The following is a 23,004-nucleotide window of genomic DNA, read 5'->3' as shown; positions in this document are numbered from 1 at the left end:
GCGGCGCAGATACTGCAACACGCTGGACTAAAACTACGTTTGCACGGCGACTGTTAAATACATGAATTCGATAACTAAACCTCAGATTAAATGAAAAATAAGAGAAAACAGTGAACACCTTCCACGTTTATGGCGCATGGTGCAGAGCACTGATAACGTACGTCTAATGCTGACAAACAAAACGACCAGAATACAGCGTCGCTAAAGCCTCAAAATCAAACCTGTCATGGGTAAGTTACTGTTACATCCAGCACACGCGCCTAAGAGCCAATAATCCGTTTTACCCAGCACATAACTGCTGAGATCACAAAACATTTGAGCTTCAGTTTCTTCCCAACAGCTCCAGAACTACTTTATGGCCTCCCTGACTTCTCACTATTTATACATTATATGTGTTGGATCTCGGATTGCTGTTTTGTTTATTGCAGTCTGCATTGCTTACATTGCATTTTATTATCCATTTACAAACATATCTATCAAATAAGTTGGCTACATTTTAAAAAATGTATTTATTTTGAAAAAAAAAAAAAAAAAAACATTGGTTGTCCTACATTATTGGATTCTGTCCATATTTAACAGACCTGTGAGCTCTGCGAACCATAACATTTTAAGTACATGCAAAAGTGAATTTTAAGCAATAAATCTATTATGATGTGTTTGCTGGTTTTTATTTACATGACAAATAAATCCAAGCATTTGTGAGTTTGCCTGAAGTATTCAAATAGTTTTCATTATAATCACACGCTTTTACCGCACGATTTTCCTTTTCTCCGACATTATTGCTGGGTGAGTTGAAGTCTGATTATTATGCATATTTTTGTGAGCAAATCAGATTTTATTCAAGGCTTCCAAGGGATGACATATTCACTGTATTAAAGTTTATCCATGTATGAAAATGTAATCATATTGTCAGATACAATTTTCAGTATATGACACAGTCAGCATGACGTTTTTTCTATTTACAGTTCATTATGTACATAATGTGATTGCCATACACAAGTCGTTCATATTTTTCCAAAATCGTACAAAGCTTTCATGATAACGCTTCAATATGCCGTCTATTTCAATACATGATCTGCTGTGGTTTATTGCAGCTATTGGTGGAATCATTTACTCTAAATCATGTGAATGAAAATGAGACTGATAATAATGATAAATATTATATATATATATATATATATATATATATATATATATATATATATATATATATATATATATATATATACAAAAGTACTTGCTAAAATATTTCTAAACTTCTAGAATATGAGTACATTCAGACGTGTAATGGATCTGTTTCTCTCTGCTGTCAGGACAGCGATGACACTGTTGATCTCTGTGAGGAGATGCTACAGATCTCCATGTTGGTGAAGGAGCTCCCGGCCTCGCTGCCGCATTCTGGGTACGAAGAGCTGGAGGAAATGATGTTCTTCAGCCTGTGGAGAGCAATGATCAGCAGGGTGAGCAGGAGGAGCAGCAAGCTGAGGAAGATGGAGACGTAGATGTAAACATTGGCGGTCCGTCCGTAAGAGGCAGCGGCCGCTCCGGTGGAAACGGATGTAGGGCTGAACCTCAGGAAACTCCCGCTGTCCACTTCTGTACCATTTATCTCCTCCACCGTCCCGTCCATCCCAGACATATCTGTTGGATTTGGGAATCTGTTTGTAAAACAGGATTGATAACGATAGATATGTTTTTATTTACAGGCACGCTTTTTATGTTAGTTTGCTGTTTTGTAAATTACAGTATTATTATTACTGTTCACTGAAACCGGATTAAGTTCATTTAAATTTAATATCATTAGTAAAGTCTAATATATTCTATGTTCTATGACATTTAAATATTACATTAAAATATTTATATAATATTTACATTATTTTAAAATTAAACAATATATGAGGATATATAATATAAACACATCAAGTATGTTAGAAGAATTTGTACATACAAAATCATATAGTGATTTAAAAAAATGATTGGACACATCAATGGCCTACTGGATCATTTATTAGTATGCTGATTTAATTTATGAAATATTTAGTCAATTACAAATACTAAAAAACATTTATTTAACCAAATAATTTATGAATTGTATTAAATAGAAAATTTATTAACATCTATTAAACATTTAACAAAAATATTAAAATAATTAAACATTTAATTACATTTAAATAATAATATTAGATTATATTTAAATAACATATTGCACATTTAAATAAAAAATGCTAATTATTATAATAATTTATTAAACTATATGATTTTTTTTTTCAAGAATATCAGTTCCTAAACACTTTTTGCCAAGACATTTTCCAAAGTGCAACCAACGCAGAACCCGTTGCCTTCCACTTCCTGACCAGTGCATCATCATAATTAGAATATTGCTGTTCATCTAACAGGCCAGTCATCTTTTATGTCAATCCCCCAGAGTTTATTGACACACAGCTGACTATTTCCTTAACTGACCTCTGTCTTTGATGAATGTTGGATTTGTATGGTTCATAAAAACACAACAACAACCAGGACACTTAAATACTTCAGATTGAATGTGAAGAGGATGATAATCGCATTTAATTATGCTTTTTGTATCCAGGCAACCTGCGTATCGGTGGGCTTGTGAGCTGGTGCGGGTTGTTGATAGGCCACCGACGGTCCATTAGGACTTTGGGGTGGTCACATCGGCTCAGTGGTGCACACAGAAGGTCAGTCTGTTGTTTACACAGCACGCATACTCGCACCTCATGAATAATAGATTGAGAGGTACCCGAGCAGGAAAATGTCACAGAGTTTCCCAATTTAAAGAGAACAACATGTAGAATCGTTTGTTTGACAGGCTGTCAGTATCAGAAAAGCTGTCTTTACGATTCAGCAAAGTTTTTCATTTCATATTCATGAGCGGCGGTACATGATTCCCATTTAGCTCCCCTGAGATGAGAACAATTTAACGGAGGTCACCTCTGCTGTGCCAGAATCAATTCATAAGAGAGCATGTGTGCTTGTGCTGTAGGTGCATTAGTGTGGAAATGAGCTGCATCTTAACCATCTGCTTACAGGTCAATATGTGGCTTTTTTTTAATCTCTTCTTTCACATACATGGGGCTCGAAATGCAGTTTAAATTAGAATGATTAAAAATAACGGTGAATGCAATGTGTTTTTTTATTTATGTATTTATTTATTAACTTTCGAAATCCGTCATCTCTTGAATTAAAAAGCAAAGTCAACACAAAATCTGACTTTAGCAATTTGAGATCATTCTGAGGTATAAACGAGAAATAGTAACTATTAATTAGTCCTGTCAAAAGATGAATTGCGGTTAATCGCATCCAAATTATTTTTTTTTGTAAAAAAAAAACAAAAAACAAATAAATAAATATATTATATCTGTAAGTACTGTGTATATTTACTATAAAATATTTATGTTTATACATTATATATTCATATTCTTATATTTTATATTATATTGAAATATATTTAATATATAAAGACAATTTATATTTATACTTTTTCAGTTTTAAAAAGATAATAAAAAAGAACAACTACAACCACACAATGAAAAAACATGATTTTTGCAAAATTGTTAAAAACAAATTATTATTGCAGACAAACTCTTCATATCTGCTTTTATATTCAACAGAACAAATTAACTCATACAAGTTTTGAAGTACGAGGGTGAGTAAATTATGAGTTTTTCTAACTAAATTTTAAACAAATGAGTATTATAAACCAAATCTTACGGACTGAAATATTGCACATGTCTCATGATGTTCAGAATCTGTTTTCGAAAACACTGAAAATTGCCCACAGATGTGCGGACAAAACAAATGAAGTATTTTTAGTCTGCGGTTCACCTCGCAACACAAAACTTGTTATTTTGTTTGTTCGCCGGCATATTTCAGTCCCCTACGCTTCATTGTGTGTGAGCCACAGCGGGCCCAGAAAGCCTGTGGTTAGAGTCCCATAAAGGGACATGATTTATGACCACTTCCTTTTACTTCAGAGATGCATTCATCTGCAGAGACACGCTAGGAGACAGCAACAAATGGGAAATCGCACTTATTTTCCTGCACGTATTCTCAGTCAACTTTAATGCCCACCCCCAGCTTTTCAATTTATGAGTGAGATGAGAATCCCTGCGGCAATATAAATCATTCGATCCCTCTTGTGGTTTGCCCCCAAATCCAGGAGAAGTTCAGCGGGTCATTACGGTGTGCGGCTTTAATCTGTGTTTATGGATTTCGTTTAGGGCGGCTAGTGGAAGGAGAATGTGGTTATTAAGAAAATGCCTCAAACATAAAGCTCCACAGAGGATGTCAATGAACGAGGGGAGCGGGGGATGGCGAAATACAGAGGGATGGAGAAAAAGCGCTTTGAGACTGACTGGAATACCTGATGACCGTTCAATACCGTTTACTAGAAGCAAATACATCTTTTAGCATATGATCATTTCAATCAAGCGCATTAAATGACGCATTAAAGTCCGTTTGAATATTTAAGAACAGTTTGGTTTTGACTAAACTTCTTTTTTCCTGAATAAATTCTGATAAGTACAGTAGAAATACTGACCTTTTTGATGCAAAAAAAACAGTCTTGGCACTAAATCGCACAGCTATCCGTCGCACTCATCTCCTGCTCCCGGAGTGAATTCCTCATGGGATTCTTTAAGCTATACCGCACGCTGAAATAGATGTCACTTGTGTGTGTACTGAGAGCAAAAGAGGAAGCAGCGTATCTGAATGCGTTCGAGCTGAATCTCAACAGTGGGCTGGATATCGACTGTCCAGCTGTTGTACTCTGAATTCCCCCTCCCTCTCCCGTTTCATTCCTATCATCCCTCTCGCTTTTTTCATTCCCCCTCTCATCTCATTGACGTCTTTTCTCGGTTTCTTTAGCAGCTGATTTATGTTTCAATTAAAGACAAAAAGGATGTCTCGGGTAAGTCACAAAGGATGATACCATCGCTCTTGCTTTAATTGCTGTAATTGGGATTTGATTATCTTAGTGATATTACTCAGCTCAGCAGCTCAGACTCTAGATGACAGGCTTCGCCCAGGCAGGGTATGTCTTGTCTTCTCCCATGTTGCCGTGCTCAGTCATTCATATCTGACAGAACTAATCACCGCTCTCATCAACATCATGAGCCCGAAAGGCCTCTCATGTAGCCGTCTTTGTGGCGTCACTCTCAGATGTAATGAACTCTCAATGAGACCTATCGCTGGGCTCGTGTATTGTACAAAAGGGCTATTTTGCTTTGTAAATGAAGCGTGATGATTTTTATTCAATTTAGTCCGGAATAATCTTGTTTCACACAAATAAAGGTTTAAAAAGGTTCCACTATCTTCAAACAAAGCTTCCAAAATGGGATTTCGCAGTAATGCATCACACTCCTAAAATAAAGTTGCTTTATTAGATCCATGAAGTACTTTTAATATCTATGGAACAGTTCAGTTGCAATTCTTTATAGTGATGATTGTCTTCTGAGTTTAAAATGTTCTTCACACTAAAAAACATTTCATTGAAAAGTGTTTTAGGGAACCCATAGTAGTGTGGTGTCAAAAGTGAAAGTGAAAGTGTAGAAGAAACATTTGGTTGAATAAATTATATATATATATATATATATATATATATATATATATATATATATATATTAGTGTGAAGAGCATTTAAAAACAAAAACAAAAAAACTTTTTTTGGAAAAAGGGTTCCATAGAATTTTAAAGGATCTTCGTGGAACACATATATGACAATAAAGATCCTTTAGTTTTAAGAGTATAGGGTGCTCAAAGATGTCATAAGAACCTTTTTCATCTAAATGGTTCCATAAAGAACTTCTAACATCTGAAAAACTTTTCTTTTTCTCAAAAGGTGAAATAGAAAAAGGTGCCGAAAGAAGGTTGCTAAGATAATAAAAAGGTAAGAAGATGGTTCTTTAAAGTACCTTTGACTTGAGTGGTTCTTTGAGGAACCAAAAATGGCTTTCCTAAGGGCACGGCTGTAAAGTATCGTTTAATCATCTGTATTTGTAAGAGTGTATGTCAGTCACCTTTGAACATATTTTTCAGGTGGCAGAGTCTTTTGATTTGAAAAACTGATAATGAAAAATGAAAAAAAAGTACTGGCCGTTTCTGATTGTATCATTTTTTAAAAATAGCTCAGTGATGTCTGTTTTTGATAAAAATCTCTTTGTTATCTCCGTAACCGAGTGAAATTTGACACATCTGTCCGTCTGCAGAGAGTCTGGAGCGGACTGGCATATGGATGGAGCTTGGGATGCAAGCGCTGGGGCAGAGCTATGCATGTCAATAGGACCGAGGCGCCATGCCTCCTGGGAAGGTCTTATCTCTTCTGCTCTGTGCACTGAAGACACGGAACACAAGCTTATGGATCAACTCAAAGCAAAACATGACTGTCTCTTCTGTTATTTTGTATCATGGGAATTTTGTTTCAGTATTAATGAAAGCTAGCTAGCATTCTTACTCATTGATCACCAGTGATTTATCTTGGAGCAGTAGAATACTCTCTGTTCCTCTTAAAGGTACAGTTCACTAAACATGAAATTCTGTCATCATTTATTCACCCTTGAGTCATTTCAAAACTGTTTTTGTCTATGCAGGTCAGTAAGGTCCAATACAAGGTGTGTAACAATAAGGTACATAAAAAACTGTGCAATTTACTGTTAAAAAAACAAGCTATGGTTACCAGACTTATTTCCATAAAGATATGCTGGAAACTATTTTGTTTTACATTTTAAGCTTAAGTTTTAAGTATATTCAAAGGGTGCATTGTCTTTGTTATAAAAATATTTTCCATTGTTTCAAACCTTTTTGTTTTGTGTTCCACAGAAGAAAGAAATTCATATGAAATGAGGGTGAGTAAATAATGACCGAACATTTTTGGCTGAACTACCTCTTTAACATTCATCTGAGTATTCACTCTCTTCATAACATGTGCAAGGACAGGAGAGGGCAATTTCTGCCTCTAGACGTATATTGGCGGCGTTCCACTGTCAGCTCAGTTGCCCACTGGGGACCATTGGTACCCTTCCTGAGTCCTGCTGTGTCTGATCCTGTCCTTTGGGTCTTTATAATTGCACCAGCTAATGCCGGCGCTGAGGCACATGAGTAAATGCTGTTGGATTTTGATAAGAACAGTGCCTTGGCTGATTTTTCCTCTAATCCGTGGAAACTGTAAAAATCAGAGAAGGTTTCTTATTCCCTTGATGCAAGCGATTCAACCAGCTTTGGTGCATCTATTCCCTGCACTCAAGTAGGTCGAATGTTAACGCATGGCATTCGGAGGCAAGGCCGTCTGAAGCATTTTTCATTAGACTGTGAGCTAACTTGAGGGGGAATGGGTCGCATTGATAATGAATCATCCGCTCACCCTGAGTCTGCTCTACTGATTTTGACAAGAATGTCATGTTTGAAGAAGCTTTGTGGCAGACAACAGCAATGTGTCACTCAGGATTATCCTGTGGAATTCTCTAGGCACTATGGGAAGGTTTACACAGTGAAGCATGTCAGAGTCGGAGAGCACACTCTTCTCTCTTTCTATTTCCCGTTTTCCATTTTATTTCCCTGCTGAAATGATGCTCTTTGCATAGCAATCCAAATCTCAGAGGTCTCTGTATTTCTCTGACAGCTCAGACAGAGTCACCTTCTAGTGGTCTAGCAGCTGCCAGCATATCAGGCACACTTGTACATTTATAGACACTGATATGGATTTTAAATAAAAGAAACACAAAAAATGTACAAAACATTTCATAGATAAATGTGTATTTAATAATTTGGCTTACATTTCTGGATAAAGGGATGGATATGAAACAAGGCTAACTGTCATTATATTTATTTTTATTTTAAAACCTTTTAAAAGTTTAATGCAGGCATGCACATGAATCATGTACTTGTATAAGTTTTGAGTTCATTTAATTAAAAAGTCTAAAAAGTTGTTTTTCTTAGAGAAGTTGTAGGCTTCGAACTTGAAAACTTAATAATAAAAAGTTAATGTAATGGTCATTTAAATTGCATGTTAAAGAACTTACATATCGTGCCAAAATAGCAAGACATATATTTGATATTATTTATCAATCATTTAATTTAAAACTTTAATTTTTGTCAGTAAAAAGGCCTTTTTCTCAGAGAAAGTATGAAAATACCAAGAAAGATTCTAATTTAAATAGATAAATTGTTTCATTTAATTGGATTAAATATAAAGTGCCCTTCACAATTATTGGCATCCTTGCTTAAGGTCGTGGACTTCTAAAAACAAAATCATGTGTCCCGCAATTATTGGCACCCCTAACAAGCTCACTGTCACAGAATGCATCCAAGGGTGGCATCTTGGGGTCTCCATAACAACCATCAGACGCTCTCTACATGCCAACAAGCTGTTTGGGAGGCATGCAAAGAAAAAGCCTGGAGTTTGCTAAGTGGTACTGGGACTTTAACTGGGAACCTGGGAACCTTGTTAGGGGACATGGCATTATAAACGCTTTGAACTACAGACTTTTTATCAATGGCCTGCTGACTTTTGGGGTCAGCCATAATGATCCAAAAAAAAATCTACACAAAAATTTCAGGTCCTCAAGGTCCTCCCAGCTAATAAATTGGCATGGATGATCTAGACAGATTGTGAAAAGATGAATGGTCAAAGATCATATAAATAGAGAACTGGAAATTTATCGCTGCCATACACTCAGCTGCTTAAATTAAAGGTTGTATTTTTCTCTTTTTTTGCATTTGGGTTCTATGTTTAGATTGTCAGCTGCTACCAATACATCACGATAATAGACTGAATAAAATTCTTGCAAAAATGTACCCAATTCACTCATCATACAGCCTCTGCCTTACACGGCATATATAACACCTCACCCCAAACTTTATAAAATGTACATAATGTATACAAATAATTCACCTCTTAACTATGTTTGAGGGTGATTCCATATACAAATGCTGATCTTAGGCCAACACACGTCAGAACTTCAAGTAGGCTAACACACGTCAGTAGCTTGCGTGTTCATGCTGCATTCTCTGAATATTTTTGTGTTGATGTCATGAGTTTACTTGCAAGTGAGAAGAAGCCTGAAGTTCATATCCTTCTGAGCTATAGTAAGGAGCACTGATTTAGGCTCACCCGATTTAGATATCATATCTTTCCGTGGCTGTCAGCACTGTTATTGTTGAAATATCTCTTTCTGCCAGACAAAGAGAAAACAACAGCACCGGGGACAGCCAGAAAGAATTCATCAGTTCCAGACAGAGCCTGTTTCCAAGAATAAACCTGACAGCCATGTAGAGACAGGAACAGGTCTTATACTCTGTAAATCTCAACTGATTGTGTATACATTCAAGCTGTAACTACTCACTCGAAATGTGGGGTAAGCAGTTTTCCCGATGTATAAATTTGCAGTAAATTCTCCAAACATGTCAGGGTTCTTTCCATGCGATCTTGTAGCGAGATGTTTGTGCCTGACTGAGATATTGAATTCAGCCCTGCTGTGTTTGGTTGTACAGAGATCTTTAATTGGATTTATAGAGGCTTTGTAGCGCGAGACCTGCAGAGAATCTCATTTCTGAAGAAGCCCCCGGTGAAGACTCGTGCAGTGAATCGCTGAGGCCTACATCACACATTGAGTGCGGGCTGAAATGAGAGCCCACGCTGGTGTAAACATCCTTAAACATCCTAAATGTGAGCAGCACATCTACAGCCTTTCTCAGTTTGGAATCTGTGTTGGTGATAAGAAACGTCAAGCAGCGGAAGCTGTGCAGTGTTATATGCTGCTATACACATTACTATTTTACTTAATTCTTAAAATTCATTTTACATTTCTTAATTATTATGCAGGCAGTTTGTGCAATCTAATTATAAATCTAGAAAGCACATGGACTATTTCTTCTTTAAAATATATTTGTTGCATTGCAGGACCATAAAGGGTGATTGCATAAGCTATAATAGTCTAAACAAAAAAGCTGCAGCATCCAAAATATGCATTTAGATATAAATGGATGTTTCTGCAACTTTGGGCACTTATGTGTTCCATGGGTTTTTTTTTTTTTTATTATTAAAATAGATTCCTGCTTTTTGTGACATGTGGGACACATTAAAACGTTGTGCTAATAATTAATAATTTGTTTTACTAGTTTTGCAGTATTTTTTTAAACGTAGGCTATAACTATGAAAAGCTTAAAATATGAAAATTAAAAATAAAAAATTCTAAAAGTGTCTGCGTCGAAAAAAGTTAATGTCAACTCATTAATACCGAAAAGAAACAGTCCTGTTTCCATGGTTATGTTGCCACGTGACGATACCTTAGACGTGAGTTTAATTAGCATGTATTTGAAACAGCTGGAAAGCGTAGGAGATCTCAATTAAGTGCTAACTAGCCTCATGTCGATTGGTCACGAATATCAACGTGCTCGCATAAAAGGTTTTAGCGAGACAATCAGTGTCAAAGCACTTTGATCCCCTCACCGAAATTTGATTGGTTCTTTTAAGAGTTTAAAGCAACAAGAGGTTTGTTTTGAACAGGTTTGCTTTAAGCGTCTTTAATTCAAATAGCTTGAGACGAGCTTGAGTTTGCCTCTTTTCAGCAGAATAAGATGGCGTCTCGTGGCTTCGCTCCTCTGTCCAGTCGTCAGGAGAACCTCGTGGGCCTGGGGAGAGCGGATGGCCTGCGCGCTCACAAGCCCGGCCAGAGGGTCGTGCTCGGTGTCTTGACCGAAAACGATCAGCATAATCGAGTATTTGGTCAGGTTAGTGTCGAGCGTGCACAGCGCTACCCCCGGCGCATAGAGAGAGTGACGTCTTTGTATCGCTTAATTAGGTTTCGTCCAAATATGAGCCAGCTTTCCGTGATTCATCGAGCCGTGACGTCAGCGCTACGCTGAGTGGTCACGTGGTCGAGCCAGTCATCGCGCAGACAACCAAACAATCCCCCTCCTGTTTGCTGCCCTGTGAACTTCTGTTAGTAGATGATGCTGTCCAAGATCTTGATTCAGGTACGCTAAGTCTACAAGGATGGATGGGATATTAAACTCGACAGCAGTGTTTGAGGGATTGCTTTTTAAATTTAGGGTCTTGTATGGATTCTTCCATGCAATCACTGCTGGAGGAAGAGGCCGCTGCTTCTGCGGATGTCCTGTGTGTTCCAGAATATGCTGAGGACATCCACAGATACCTGCGTGAATGTGAAGTTGGTATATCTAGTTGTGGCGTGTTTTTTCGAGTTGCCCTTTCTGTCTGTAATACAGTGTTTCAGGTTAAGTACAGGCCGAAGCCTGGCTATATGAGAAAGCAGCCTGACATTACCAACTGTATGAGGGTCATCCTTGTCGACTGGCTGGTCGAGGTTGGCGAGGAATACAAGCTGTGCTCGGAGACGCTCTACTTGGCTGTCAACTACCTGGACCGCTTCCTTTCGTGCATGTCTGTCCTGAGAGGAAAATTGCAGCTTGTGGGAACAGCTGCCGTACTCCTGGCTGCGTAAGTGGTAATGAGTGCTTCTCGATTTTGTTACACCAGGCAGTTGCGTCAGTAGGTGTTTCTTACTAGGAAATACGAGGAGGTGTATCCTCCGGAAGTGGATGAGTTTGTGTACATCACGGATGACACCTACACAAAGAAACAGCTGCTTCGGATGGAGCAGCACCTGCTCCGAGTGCTGGCTTTCGACATGACCGCACCCACAGCTCGCCAGTTTTTAATGCAGTACACGCTGGAGGAGCATATCTGTGCCAGGACCGTAAACCTTGCTTTGGTGAGTGGGCTTCATCTTGTGAATTCCACCCTCCTGAATTGGGTATTGATTTTTTTTTTTTTTTTTTTTTTCCTTTCTGCCCTAACAGTATCTTTCAGAGTTGAGCCTGCTTGAGGTGGATCCCTTTGTGCTGTATCTGCCTTCCAAGACTGCTGCAGCTGCATATTGTCTGGCAAATTACACTCTAAATGGGGTTTTGTGGGTAAGTGTAACCTTCTTCTCTCAGACGCCATTCATCATTTTGAATGAGCCAAAGTTCTTTCATGCTTCTACAACTTTAGACTGTATGTGTAGCACAAGTGTACTTGTGCAGACTCTTCTACAGTCTGCCTGAAATGGGGTTTGTTTCTTGCAGCCTGAGAACCTGTATGCCTTTACTGGTTACTCGCTGGCAGTGATCAGCCCATGTCTCAAGGAGCTTCACAAACTCCATCTAGGTGCTGCAGGTCGCCCCCAACAGGCTATCCAGGAGAAGTACAAGAGCTTAAAGTAAGTGGGCATTTTATAGTGTAGATGTCTTGGGTTTTCACACTGAAAGAATCTTGTCTCTTCAGATACTGTAGCGTGTCCCTGCTCGAGCCTGTGGAGTCTCTACCTCTCCCTTGATGTTCGTGACCTACACCGGTTGAGGCCAACAAGTGAACTGCAGCGCTTAAGTCTACTGTAAATAATGATTGAACCTTTTTTAAATGTGGCTTTTAAATTTTTAATGTGATTTTTATCATAGTTTGCTTAAGACAAAAGTAAACGCGTGACTTGTTTCTCTGTAAATCCAACATGCTGTTGGTCTGAAGGCTATTATCTCCCCTCAGTATGAAATGAACAAATGGTTTTGTAACACTTTGTCTTTTCCTTAGGGTTTCTTTCTGGTATACCATGTGTTTTATTTGTAAACTACATGCATTATCACGTACTTGCTGAATTTCAATAAATGAAACGAGTTACATTTGCTGCTTGGTGGAGTTTTTTTTTTTTTGTGCACAACGACCTCTAGCGCTCACTGACTCGTGTCTCGTTTTACAGAACTTGGATATTGTCAACCGGCTTTAAGCTTACGAATTAATGTTTCTGTTTTAACTAAGCGGCAGGAAATACACGCAGGCAAAACCGCACAGGCAACCTATACTGAAACCGTGCACTAGTTAAATATACAATACAGCTTGACAACCTTCTCTAGATTTCCATTTAGGCGCTAAAACTGAGTGGGTGTTAACAACTGCTTTTACCCGAAGCTTTTTACTAAAATGTGAGCTTTCTACGATATGAAAAGCACTTATTCGGGGTGATTTTTTTTTTATGGCAGCGTGCCAGTGACCAGAAGCGCTATGAACTTTGTTTTATGGTTCTTTTCCCCATAATCAAGTTGAACCTGCTTGGTGACAAAGTAGGTACATAATTTCGTCGTGTGTCATGGGAGGGATATCAAACTTAACCGCGGACGTTTTCTAGTTGCCGTTTTTCACTTAAGGGTTGCTTATATTTACTTTTCTTGGCACCAGAATGGAGTCACCAGAACCGTCTGAAATCCGCGCCATTCGTGAGAGCTATAAACAAGCCCTGCGGTGTCTGAACTCGGGGCTTCAGTATGACGAGGTGGGGAATAAGGACCAAGCTCTTCTTTTGTACAAACTGGGCAAGCGGCATCTCCTCAGAGGGCTCGAGGTGAACACGCGAGGCAAGCGCTGCGTCGGACGCCGCTGGGACTTCGCGCGACAGACGCAGCTGAGGATGAACGAGACTTTGAGGACCATAACCGATCGTCTCGAGGTGCTGGAGTCCACAGCGAGCTCGGGTCAGCGCCTTTATCCGACCCTTCCTGCCGTTACCACCAGAGTACCTGTCTCCGCTTCAGGGGGGGCCTCTGCTCATCCTGCCTCCCCTATGGAGGGCTTCGCTGCACCCGCTGAACTTCCACCAGCCTACACTCCACGACCGACAGAAGGGCATCTGTCACTCTCTCATGGAGGCAACGGGCCGTTTCAAACTGCTCCAGACCAGACAGCCCAACGCCAGGCCTTTGCCCCAGTCAATCTCAGAGAGACTGGCATGGAGATTTTGTTCTTGCCCAGTGGGGTGCAGATGTTCTTCGTTTCTGCTGAGGGTCATGTCAGCGCCCCTTCTTATCCAGGGTACCTGCGAATAATCATATACAACAGCCAGAACAGTAATGCCAGCTATGCCCCAGCATACCTACAGGTAAATATTGTGTTTGGATGTATTTCTATTTTCCCCCAAGTTTTGTTATTAAAACTAATAGAATAGTTTTTGGTAATTGAAATTACCCTGGGATAAAATACTAGGCTATTAGATGAAAAACGTGAACTTGAACATTAATTAGAGATGTTGTTTGGGCACTTAACAGACACTTTAAAAATAAGTCCTATATTGATTTTTTTAAAGACATAGCACATACCAAAGTTACTAGACTTATATTAATTATTAGACATAAAAATAAAAGCTTGTTTAAATGATTTAACAGAGCCATAATACTAGATTGTGTAAGATGCCAAGATGGATAAAAAAGACTTTAATAAAAGATATTAAGACCTTATATGTGATAAAACTTAATCTGACATATCTGTAGTTTTTTTTTTTTTTTTTTTTTTTTTTTTTTTGCTTTTTTTTTAACTAGGCCTATTCTTAAGGATTTTTAGATTTTTATTTATATTATTATATATTATTTTATGTCAAAGACAAACATTTAGAATCATTAATTATTATTATTATTTTTTTAGTTGATATTATAACATATATACATTATATGGTCATATAGAATTGTTTTTTTATATATATATATATATATATATATATATATATATATATATATATATATATATATATATATATATATATCTTTTATTTATATTTACATAGCATATTAACTATTCATAACCTTAACAAGAATTGTATAGGTTTACCCTGCACACAATTTTGATCACATGAAACTGAGTGTTTTTCTTTGTTTCAAAATAAAGAAAAGAAAGGAATTACGTCTGTGTAGGGTTTGGTTGTTGTTGTTGAGCATCAGTTCATGACAGCAAAATAACTAAAATTACTGTCATGCTTCTGGTGTTAAACAATTACAGGAACATTCTTGTCTGTCACAGAGCAAAGAGAGAAGTAGAAATCTTTTTTTTTTTTATTAAGAGAAGGCTTGAGACTCATTTGGTATGATAGTATTTGTGATGATTTTGAAATTATGGAAGTTTTGCTTTCATTCAACATGGATTAGAAAAGTTTCACTTTCAAATGTCAGATGGTGGTTTCACAGCTCCACCTCTTCTGTCAAACTCACAAAAGCCGGTCCAACCTGACCCTGTGGTAGATAAATCGAAAGCTTTAGGTCTGCTTAGCTTGTGCAGTGCTAGAAACAGGCAGATGACGCCAGGGTTCTTTGTGCAGAATCGGTCTGCATGCTGTTTCAGCAAATAGAAATCTCATTGAATGGCTGAGCGTTGGCTCTGTGCGGTATTGGCAGATTTCCAGTTTGAGGGCTGTTAGCTGTCCTGTGCTCACATTGCTCTGGGGCTTGATGTGGGACACGTGGAGTCCACGCGCTCTGCATGCATGTGTCCCACTGTGGTCTTTTGTCCCACTTCAGTCATCCAGAACAGGCTTTCTGAATAATCACACAGTGCAAAAACATAAGCAATATAATTGCAGTCTTATTTGACCCCATGTGTAACCAAATACACTGTTAATCTTTTTCGGTGTAGTTCAAAGCATATTTTCGATGCTCAGAACACCGAAATATTTTTCTTTTATACGTTTTAACATTCAGCATATTATTGCCTGAAATCAATAGATTATAAAATTTGCAACATGTCCTATTTCCTAACTATCCTGTATTTTTATTATTGATATTAATATAATATTAATAAAGTTCTAATTAAGTTTGATACATTTTAAACGAAGTTTTAAGTCCTAAGCAGTTTCTTGTTAAAACGTACGGCAGTCTGTGTATATATAAGTGTGTTTGTACATATACTTTTCAAAATTCCTGTTTTTATTTACTTTAAAAAGTGTGATTTATTAGCAGTTTCTGATTGAATTATTCCTACACCAAATTATTTCAGTGTGGTTTAAATAAAGTGGTAAGTACAGATCATGTACACAAAGTCTATACATTTTGATTGAAATGTTGTGCTTGCAGGTTTGTGATTGGATCTACCCGCTGTACCCAGACTCACCGGTCTTTCTTAGCAACAAAGGTGTGTTCACGTTTCCTGATTCCACCGCAGCAGTGCCGGGGTCCTATGTTGGGGTGGTGCTGTCCTCAGAGCTGCCTGCAGCAGACAGGCATCTGTTCCAGGAACAGCTGTCGGCGCTGGCACAGCTCAGGATCCAGGTACTCAATCTCTTTGATTGAATCTATGCATTATTGTATAATTAAGTTTGCTAAGTCTTACTCATAACTGAGGGATTTTCATTTAAGGTAGATGAAGGTGGCGCTACAGGAACAGACATTAACCTGAGTGGAAAGGTTCCTCCTTCAGAAACATCTGTAACCCAAACACCAGGAGGGGAGGATAAAACTGTTCCTGTTTGGAGTGAAAAAATGTCTCAAAGTATTCTAGCAGGTATGAACTTTAGGATCAGAGTACAGTAACCTGAGATTTTGATAGGAATCTCACTGGATATCTCATGTATTTGTTTCTTCTATTGTAGTAAAACCTGAAAAGGCATGTTCTTAAAAATAAAGACTGGCATCTATAGCTCCATGAAGAATCTTTAACATTTATAAAATGACAAAAGGGTCTTTGGATAATTATAGTATTCTCCACACTAAGAAAAAGAGGTTCTTTGGGGAGCCCAAAATAATCTTCATTGCAAAGAGAACCATTTTGGAACCTTGGTTTATTTTTTTTTAATTAGCCACTAGAGGCCACTCTAATACACGCCAACGAAAATCAAGCGCTGAAGGTATTTGTGATGCTTCCACTGTGCAGGGACCTCCTGGTTGGGTCGGGGGCTAGTGCGAGGAGCTGAAGCTACTGGTAAAGCCATCCAGAGAGGAGCAACTAAGCTACGCGAAAACATCACTCCAGAGGAGACCCCAGCAGAGGTCAGCCCCAAGGTCACCAAAGGCCTTAATGCAGCCAAGCAGGCCACAGGGGGTGCTGTGAAAGTCAGCCAGTTTCTAGGTAAAACAATAGTGTTTTATCATACGTTGACACATGTGGAGATTTTCTGTATCATGTTCTGCAACATGTATAATACATTTAGCTTTATTCACCAGTGGACGGCGTCGCTGCTGTAGCTGATAGAGTTGGGAAAGAAATTGCTCCACACGTGAAAAAACATGGCAGCAAACTCATCCCAGAATCTCTCAAGAAAAGTAAAGACGGCTGCTCCAGCATGGATGGAGCCAAGCTTGTGGCAGGAAGCAGCATACAAGGTAAAAAAATAAATCCTGAAATTGTTTGCCATTTTTCTACATTTACTTATATATCAAAGTTGTACATCCTTTATAATTTACAAAAATATTTTAGTTCATGTTTGGATACAAATATTGTTCTATAGGTTTGTCAACTCTCTGGTCAAGTCTGGAAACGGCCGCAAAGACTATTGGCAAAAGTATTACTTCAGAGACTGTGACTACTGTGAAGCACAAGTATGTGTTTTTTTATTTAATGTTATTTAGGATTCACTGATTTACTCTTCTGCTTTTTCTCACCATATAGTTCTTTTTATTTTTGCTATATACCTATCCAAACTTAAATGCTTTGGGAAGCAGATTCATTTACTCTTTCCTGTTGCTTTTTACAGATTTAGGGGTCTAGGAAGCCTCTTGGACCCCCCCTAGCAACATATAAATGGTGGCGGGTAAAAATACACTGCGTTTTCTCTCACTAATGTCTCTGTGAAATTTAAACCTCCCCAAAGTGCCTTATTTTCTTGAGTTGCTGAGAAGGTGCTATTCTTATTACTGGTCTGTCAGAGTGCTTTGCGAATTAAAACTGAGGTAAAAGCAACATTTTGTCTGTGTACTGTTTCCTGTTCACTTTAAAACGCTTCACATTATTTCAGATATCCTTCAGAATCAATACTTCACGACATAACATGAACTTCTGTCAGGACTGTCTTTTAGCTCAGAGTATCTCCATGTTTGTGATCAGGTATGGAGACGAGGCAGGACAAGCTGCAGACACTGCGGTCCAGTCTGCTGTCAATGTAGGTGTCACAGCATTTAATGTGGACAACCTGGGCATCAAGGGTGTGCTGAAGACCGCAGGCAAACACACTGCAAAAGCAATGGTGAAAGATGGCCCAGGAGGAGAAGAAACCGAGAAGAAAGAAAAGCCAAATAAGGATGAGAAAAAATAATAAATCATTAGCTGTCATCAGTTAACTTCTGTACATTCTTGCAGCAAAAAAGTATTGTTTTGTATTGATAATGAGATTGATATATTATACTGAGCAATGTTTACCGAACGATGCACTTAGACATGTATTACTTAAATGTTATACTCCTGATAAAGTTCTTTATTTTCTTAGATATTAAGATGGTTATATTTATAGAAAGACTTGACCTTGTTCGAATGTTTATTTCACAAGTATTTCTGATTTTCGTAAGTACATTTTATATTCTGCATTCAGATGCATTAAGATGAGAACTTGAGAAATGAACTTCATTATACTCTATTACCGTTTTTGACATTGTTGTGGCTTATATTTTACAAAAAAAATGGCCCAATTAAAGGCCAAATTTTTTTTTGATGTACAAATATCAAAAATGTAAAAGGTGTGCATTATAGTTGACAGCTAGATGAACACTTTACGGTTATAGGAAAGTTATTTTCAAATTTGCATTTGAGCCCATTCTGTAGTAAAGAAGTTGCATTTTTGCATATTACAGTATGTTTTCAGTATTAAAATGTAAAAGAGGTGCATTATACTTGACACCTAGACTAACACTTTTACAGTTTGATTTATTACTGCAAGTCATTCCGGTTAAATACTATTGAGCTTTAAATTTGCATTTGAGCCCATTTGGTAGTGAAAAGTAGCCATTTTTTACACAGGAATTACAGTATATTTTCCCAAATCTGAAAAATGTAAAAGGTGTGCATCATAGCTGACACCTAGATGAACACTTTACGGTGTGTTTTATGATTACTAAATCAAAGTAGACTGAAGGGTATTGAAAAGATCGCCGCACAATGGGACTCAACGTGTTGTTCGTTCCCGTGGATACAGCCCAACAATCACAAAGACACCGATGAAAGCCGAACCTGCTTATTATTCAGGATGGAAGAAACAGACCTCAGAAATTATGAGTTATCCCAACTGCAAGCAGAAGTCGAGCAGGAGAGAGAGGTCAAGTAAGTCACCGTGAATGTATTTGCGCGTTGATTAGATTCATGTAGTAATTTGTGAATCATTTAAAGGGAGATGTTAAAGGACTCCGTGTCTGATCTGAGGAGCACACTGGCCGATTTGGAGAACAGACTTCGTAATGTCGATGGAGAAGGTCTGTATAGGCTATACGAACAAACACGTTATTCTAGTATACTGAGCAAAAAGAAGGTTGAGTCCGTGCGTTAAAGTTGAGCCGTGCCACTCTACTCAGAGAACGAGTGGAGAACCAGATATGAGACACAGCTGGAGCTGAACGAGCAGCTGGAGAAACAAATCCGAGTCGCTCGAGAGAGACTCGAGACCCTCCGCGGTGACCCCTCAGGTAGCATAAGAAACGCTTCTTTTCCTATTTTCCTATCTTTTTTGTTGTTGCTATAGTATAGTATTTGATATAGGCATACAATAAAAGCCATAGCCTTATTATTTGGTAATTTATGGTGTTTTCATTTATAGTGTGTAGTTGCAATCAGGTGGGGGCATCTTCAATTCAACTGATAAGCTTTCATATGGTCTGGAAAAAATATGCACTCAACACTTTTGGCTGGGTCATTCTGCGTGTCCACAGTTTCACATGCTCCATCCATGATTTCCTATGTTATCATCTTCGCCAACCTCTTAAGATCAAAAGAATGGTCAAGGATCTTACGCTGATACAGAATGGAATATGAGAGAGGCACTTGCTTTAAAGCTGCTGTTATTTTGATGTATCGTGTACACAATGCACCGAAGTAATTTTGTCTTGTTCTTCAGATCGACTGGCTTCTATTCGCTCATATGATGAAATGTCAGAGGTAAGCATTTCAGGGGCCAAAATCGCTACCAACTTCCAAAACTTAAAAAAGTAAATAAAATTGTAATTGTTACACAAAAATAAATTTATTTTAATATAAATATTTAATAATAAAATAAACTATATATTGTAGCCTACATAACAAAATCAACAAGTTATATCAAATATAACTACATACGATACATATAAATAAATAATAAAATTATTATTAATGATAGAAAATTCTAAACGTCATAGACGTACACCGTACGTAGCAGTCAAAAACACAAGCTTTTCAAAATAGATATACATTTCGCTCCCTATCGCCCCCTGTCTGTGCAACGTGGAAGAGACGCTTCAGTTTATGCTTCGGTTCATGCACATGCCCAAACGTTTCTTTTTTTCAGCCGCTTTTGTCGCAATTGTTTCTCATGACATCCTGGCAAAGCTGAATATGGTCTAATGCCAAAGACGAGATTAAAATCAATCTGCTGAGAAAACCTACAAAAAATGAATCAGTGAGAAGTTATTTGTAAATGAGAAGCGAGAAATACTTGGATGGGCCACGGCAGAGGGATGGGGTGACAGTTAGAATATTTAAAAAGCAAAAATATTTAAGGTCACGCTTGACCCCCAAGCAAAAAAATTGTAATTTTATCCTATAATGACACTTTACATAAGAGCATTCTTTATTCCTTGTGTTAAAAAATTAGCTTACTCCAAAATCTAAACTTACTGACAATTTGTCAACCTCAGGCCATCTCAGATTTGAAGAAATCTAGCATTAATTCACTATTAATTTGCTTGCTGACCAGTGGATTCTGTGCAGTGAATGGGTGCCGTCAGAATGAGAGCCCAAACTGTTTATCAATACATCACAAGATTATTTAATTTGATCTGATGTAATAATCCACAATACTCAGTACATCAATCAACTTTTTGTGAAGCCAAAATCTGCATGTCTGTAAAAAACAAATTCATAATTTACAATTACTTGTGAATTAATGCAATGCTTTTATCAGCTGTTCGGACTCTCCTCTTGACGGCACCCATTCACTCCAGAGGACACATTAAAGAGTGATACTGATGCTGAGAAACAAACTCCTTTACATCTTAGACGCCTGAGGGTTAGTAAGCTTAGAGTAAAGTTTCATTTACGGGTGAACAGTTTTTTTTTTTATTCCATTGGTTCACATATTTTCTTTTTTATTCAGGATGCTCTCAGACGGAGATTGAAATTGCTGTCTACTGAGAAGTGCAGCCTTCAATCCCAACTGAAGGATTTCCAAATGAGAATTGTGCAGGAGGGAAAGGTGAAGTCCTGCACCGTTATCACATTACATAACATTAATATGAGGAAATGAAATGAGTTTAGGTCTGGGCTGCTGAGTTCCCCTAGAGGTATAATAATACTGCTGACATTAGAGTCCTAAATGAAAGAAGAGGGAAGGAGTACAATTTGTAGTAACTTGGTCATACATTAAAAAGACATATACTGCATTCTATTCTTAATAGACTTACCAGAAAGTCTACGAAGAGAGGCGGGCGTATCTTGCTGAGATCGCAAAGGTGAGGAAGGCATTTAAAAAAAAATTACATTCGCTTGACAGATATTTTTATCCAAGGCCCTGTACAGTGAAGGTTTTACAATTATGCGTGTTCCGTGAGAATCAGATCCGTCACCGTGGGATTGTTGAGTTACCTGACCGAAGATATTATTCAAAGTGTTGCGTGTAAACACTGATAATGTGTCCCTATAGCTGTCTTCAACTGTGGATGTGAGCAGAAAGCAGCATACGGTTCAAGCCTGGAGGACAGCGCTGGGTCCAGACAAAATGTAAACGTGAAAATGCACTGTACATCATCAAATGACACCACTTTGGTCAACAGGAAAGAATGCCAGGTCATATTTTTTCTGGAACATGTTTTAAGCAACGTAGAAAAAAACACACGCCGCCATTCAGGCGATGGTTGAGCCATTCAGTTATTACAAGTAAATCTACACGGTGAACAGAATGTGATTTTATTACTCATTTCGCTGGTATACTTAAGATCGTGAGTAACAAGACCAATCCTTTCAATCTCAGCAGACTGAGAATGAGCAACAACTTAAGGCATAGTTCACCCAAAAATCATCCTGTCATTATTTACTCATCACTCATGTCTTTTCAAACATTATGTCTATTTTTTTTTTATATTTGTACACTGCAGAAGAAGTCAAGCAGGTTTGGATATGTAACTTTTTATAGGTGAACTATCCCTTTAGTATTCATTTATTTGAGTTTAATTGTTTTATATAAATAGACACAGTAGGATGCTCTGTCTTTGATTGCAGTTACTGTACTTTTAAATCCATTTTAGAATGTTGGATGTCCTAAATAATATACTTTTGTTTTGTTTCGGTTAAAGCAGAGGCCAGGAGAGTAAGAGGCAACATTCAAACATGATGCAGGGGGCTGTCAAAAAAGCACCAGCAAGGAGTCGTCTACCTCGATTAAAACATTAATTCCATTCAGGGTGTCCATCAGCTATTGTTTGATAATTTTTGTTTAATTTTTCTTTTATTCTTTTTTTTAAGAACAGTAAAATGAAGCATAATCTTTGAGTTCATAGACCTAGCTTGATAGAGGCCACTTTGAACAGCCTAATAATAATAATAATAAAAAAATACAGTTAGGTTATTTTTAGGTTAATTACAGTTTGGTTTATTTTATTGGGTTTCATCTTATCATTTCAGGGTGAAACAATGTTAAGTCAGTGTTTATGTGTCAGTGCTAAGTGCATTGAATTAATATTACATAGTGATATTGGTTTTATAGCATTATTAATGTTGAAACAATGGGAAAATGGTAATGTCACTGAATCAACATTATGAAGTAATGATTGTAATCATCACATGTTCACCTTCAGTTAATGTTTCATTTTCATAAAAACTACAACAACAACAACAACAATAACAAACAATAACATGTAACTGAATCAGTGTTACACTGTGATATTCTACTGTTATGCACAATATTAACTGTTGTTGAGTCAATATAAAAAATAGGATGTGATTTAAACTGTATGTTCATTATAAACCACTTTAAAAAAAATAAAATAAAAAAAATGTCAACATAAAAT

The 23,004-nt window shown here is 37.6% G+C and overlaps 4 protein-coding genes and 1 long non-coding RNA gene across 10 annotated transcripts; 4 read left to right on the top strand and 1 right to left on the bottom strand.

Moving 5' to 3' along the window:
* The first annotated feature begins 82 nt into the window (after positions 1-82).
* On the top strand, positions 83-8,486 carry LOC122352841. 2 transcript variants are annotated; one of them, XR_006251928.1, is made up of 6 exons: positions 83-230; positions 1,319-1,460; positions 2,591-2,699; positions 3,633-3,667; positions 5,861-5,908; positions 6,228-8,486. It is a non-coding gene; the product is annotated as an uncharacterized LOC122352841 (long non-coding RNA). The 2 variants fall into 2 exon arrangements; XR_006251929.1 differs by lacking the exon at positions 3,633-3,667.
* Positions 1,219-4,902, bottom strand: LOC122352840 (serine-rich and transmembrane domain-containing protein 1). 2 transcript variants are annotated; one of them, XM_043250543.1, is made up of 2 exons: positions 4,562-4,902; positions 1,219-1,641 (listed from the first exon to the last, which is right to left on the bottom strand). In XM_043250543.1, exon 2 carries the CDS (start codon positions 1,637-1,639, stop codon positions 1,310-1,312), a length of 330 nt encoding a protein of 109 aa, XP_043106478.1. In that variant the 5' UTR covers positions 1,640-1,641; positions 4,562-4,902; the 3' UTR covers positions 1,219-1,309. The 2 variants fall into 2 exon arrangements, with proteins under 2 accessions (XP_043106478.1, XP_043106477.1); XM_043250542.1 differs by having other exon boundaries at positions 1,221-1,658; positions 4,562-4,898.
* Positions 8,487-10,416: 1,930 nt separating the features above from the next.
* Positions 10,417-12,696, top strand: ccna1 (cyclin A1). 2 transcript variants are annotated; one of them, XM_043249960.1, is made up of 9 exons: positions 10,417-10,507; positions 10,588-10,746; positions 10,818-10,992; positions 11,068-11,186; positions 11,253-11,476; positions 11,546-11,750; positions 11,839-11,952; positions 12,106-12,239; positions 12,305-12,696. In XM_043249960.1, exons 2-9 carry the CDS (start codon positions 10,594-10,596, stop codon positions 12,354-12,356), a joined length of 1,176 nt encoding a protein of 391 aa, XP_043105895.1. In that variant the 5' UTR covers positions 10,417-10,507; positions 10,588-10,593; the 3' UTR covers positions 12,357-12,696. The 2 variants fall into 2 exon arrangements, with proteins under 2 accessions (XP_043105895.1, XP_043105896.1); XM_043249961.1 differs by having other exon boundaries at positions 10,427-10,507; positions 10,585-10,746.
* A 428-nt stretch (positions 12,697-13,124) lies between these two features.
* On the top strand, positions 13,125-18,584 carry sparta (spartin a). 2 transcript variants are annotated; one of them, XR_006251934.1, is made up of 8 exons: positions 13,125-13,946; positions 15,904-16,098; positions 16,186-16,330; positions 16,700-16,894; positions 16,990-17,148; positions 17,274-17,364; positions 17,520-17,715; positions 17,870-18,011. XR_006251934.1 is itself a non-coding variant. In XM_043250606.1 (7 exons), exons 1-7 carry the CDS (start codon positions 13,251-13,253, stop codon positions 18,075-18,077), a joined length of 1,689 nt encoding a protein of 562 aa, XP_043106541.1. In that variant the 5' UTR covers positions 13,125-13,250; the 3' UTR covers positions 18,078-18,584. The 2 variants fall into 2 exon arrangements, 1 of the variants encoding a protein (XP_043106541.1); XM_043250606.1 differs by lacking the exon at positions 17,520-17,715 and having other exon boundaries at positions 17,870-18,584.
* Positions 18,585-18,771: 187 nt separating this feature from the next.
* On the top strand, positions 18,772-22,989 carry ccdc169 (coiled-coil domain containing 169). Of its 2 annotated transcripts, none has more exons than XM_043250608.1 (8): positions 18,772-19,075; positions 19,142-19,224; positions 19,324-19,434; positions 19,863-19,903; positions 21,096-21,194; positions 21,397-21,450; positions 21,642-21,718; positions 22,294-22,989. In XM_043250608.1, exons 1-8 carry the CDS (start codon positions 19,002-19,004, stop codon positions 22,385-22,387), a joined length of 633 nt encoding a protein of 210 aa, XP_043106543.1. In that variant the 5' UTR covers positions 18,772-19,001; the 3' UTR covers positions 22,388-22,989. The 2 variants fall into 2 exon arrangements, with proteins under 2 accessions (XP_043106543.1, XP_043106542.1); XM_043250607.1 differs by having other exon boundaries at positions 22,291-22,989.
* Positions 22,990-23,004: the final 15 nt, after the last annotated feature.

Source organism: Puntigrus tetrazona, chromosome 10 (genome assembly GCF_018831695.1).
Source record: "Puntigrus tetrazona isolate hp1 chromosome 10, ASM1883169v1, whole genome shotgun sequence".
NCBI classification, from domain to species: Eukaryota; Metazoa; Chordata; class Actinopteri; order Cypriniformes; family Cyprinidae; genus Puntigrus; species Puntigrus tetrazona.
Note: the sequence above shows the minus strand (reverse complement) of the source record. Positions and strands in the feature narration are given on the sequence as shown.